This window comes from Seriola lalandi, unplaced genomic scaffold (assembly GCF_002814215.2).
Source record: "Seriola lalandi dorsalis isolate HSWRI2012SDOR001 ecotype SW California unplaced genomic scaffold, Sedor1 jcf7180001959665, whole genome shotgun sequence".
In the NCBI taxonomy this organism is placed as follows: Eukaryota; Metazoa; Chordata; class Actinopteri; order Carangiformes; family Carangidae; genus Seriola; species Seriola lalandi.
In genome coordinates, this window is record NW_019430334.1 from 1 (window position 1) to 2,015 (window position 2,015).

Here is a 2,015-nt window from a genome sequence, read left to right on the forward strand (position 1 = left end):
CCAGATAAAAGATGAGATGCTATTCCCCAGATTCTGTGATAAAACGGGTACTGTTTGAAAGAAAATCATAAACTGTGACAATCTTGAGTTTACTCTAGCAGCTAGAGAAATAAGGAATGATGACCATCGATTTAGCTGGACTCACCCCTGGTAAAGCCAAGGTTCCTTGGCTCTCGTCCCAAACTGCCAGGTACTCCAAAACAGATCTCTCGCTGTCACGCCAGCTAAAAATCAATTTTCAAAATCTCAGATCATGCCATGTGACACAGTGGTAGTGAAACAACCTCTTTCAAATGCACTACAAGGACATAAGGTGACCTACCGTGTAACAACAAGGTCTATATTCAGATTTGGACCCAGTTGGTTGAGTGCACCTTGTCCCCTTAGGCCAGTCCGCCCTCCTGGGTTTCTGATGACAGGGAAGACAGATATCAGACATCAAGACATGCTTGGCAGGTTTCTGTAAGTACCATTTGATGGCTTGTGTATGTTATCTTGTCTCATACCTGTATTTATCCAAGTCCTCTGGTTCTGATCTGTGTTGAGAAAGAAGATATGAAAGTTAAGGGATAAGGAGGCTGCCTTGTAATTAGAGAGTGGACCCAGGGTTAGGTCAGAAAACTGTAATTACTGTAGCTTTTCAGTTTAGTTAAAAAATTTTTTTTTTTTTTCTTGATAAAAACACTACTTATGAATCAATCATCTTGGCTGCAAATATCAAGCTGTACAAGAACAAAACATGATGTATGTTCTTCTCATAGTCAGTGCATACCTATCCACATGGTCCCCACTGTCTTCATAATAATCCGGCATGTATGAGCTGAAGCTGACCTGAAAAAAGAGGACATGAGAACAAACGAATAAATTCAAACCATCTTTTCAGGCAGCTGGTGATTTTGTGGTGGAAATATAAGTGAAATACCTCCCACGGCACTTTCTCCTCAGGCACAGGGAAGCGTGTGATCTTGCTGTTCGGATAGTGAAACTGACGAGCATTCACGTGGAAACCAACCTCGTTCTCTGACATATTTCTCAGAGTCTCAGGGGTCTCATCTGTTGTAGTTGATGCTGCAGGGAAGAATTAAAGTGAGTGCAAACAAAAGAAAATTTGACACATAATATATTTGCAAAATAAAAACAATATGTAAATGAACAGTAATGGTGAATGAGGAAGTTGGTTCCTGACATATTGATTGCGCTTCTTTTGTGGCAAGACCCTGAGATTTCAGATAATCCATAATCCACTGCAGGGCTCTGGTTGACTGGATGACCTGATGAAATAAAATAAAAGTGGGTCAAATACTTTTGATGACTGCTTATACAACACTGAAGATTAAGATTATTGATTATTCATACGGGGCATCTGGGACTAAAATACAACAAACACACATGGATGCATCAAGAAGTGTGCCATCATCACTTCTCTGCATCGTGCCTTACTCTTAACTTACTCCTTAACTCCTAACTTATGTTACAGACACAGATGCAACATTAGTGATCCCAAAATAATCAGGTTACCACCTGCTCCTCTAGTCGACCCATTCTTTTCAACATGCCATCAAAGCTTGACTCCTCTTCCCTGTCCAGCCGTTCGGTTATGGTGGTGACCCTCAGGAAACAAACAAGCACAGTATGCCGTTCGTTTGGATATCACTCAGACTGTTTGATGTTATATGCTCATTATATTTAGTCACAGTAGAATTTGAACCTTATCAAACCATAAAAACATAAGACTATGTTTCAGCATTAAAAGATTGGTTTAGATAAGAACATTGATACCACTCACGTGTCTGTCCATTAAATAAGAAGCTATAGCCAGCAGCTGCATATCTTATTTTAGCTCATTTTTAGCTTAGCTTAGTTTATCTTAGCTTCTTTATCTTCTTTATCTTCTTTATCTTAAATTAGTTAAGCTGAAGTGTGGCAACAGGCAACTTAGCTCAGTGCAAAGGTAACAAAATAATCCCTGTTTTAATCTTTATGTGAAGATAATCTCGTTCACTAGCCTATTTAAG

The 2,015-nt window shown here is 39.3% G+C and overlaps 1 protein-coding gene across 1 annotated transcript; it reads right to left on the minus strand.

The window, feature by feature from the left end:
• Positions 1–145: 145 nt before the first annotated feature.
• LOC111662003 (transient receptor potential cation channel subfamily M member 2-like) lies at positions 146–1,789 on the minus strand (the record flags this gene model as incomplete). Its single annotated transcript, XM_087176013.1, has 6 exons — positions 1,522–1,789; positions 923–1,271; positions 773–831; positions 507–536; positions 323–409; positions 146–224 (listed from the first exon to the last, which is right to left on the minus strand). Coding segments are annotated over exons 2-6 (360 nt in total), but the record flags the coding sequence as incomplete, so codon positions are not given.
• Between the last annotated feature and the right edge of the window lie 226 nt (positions 1,790–2,015).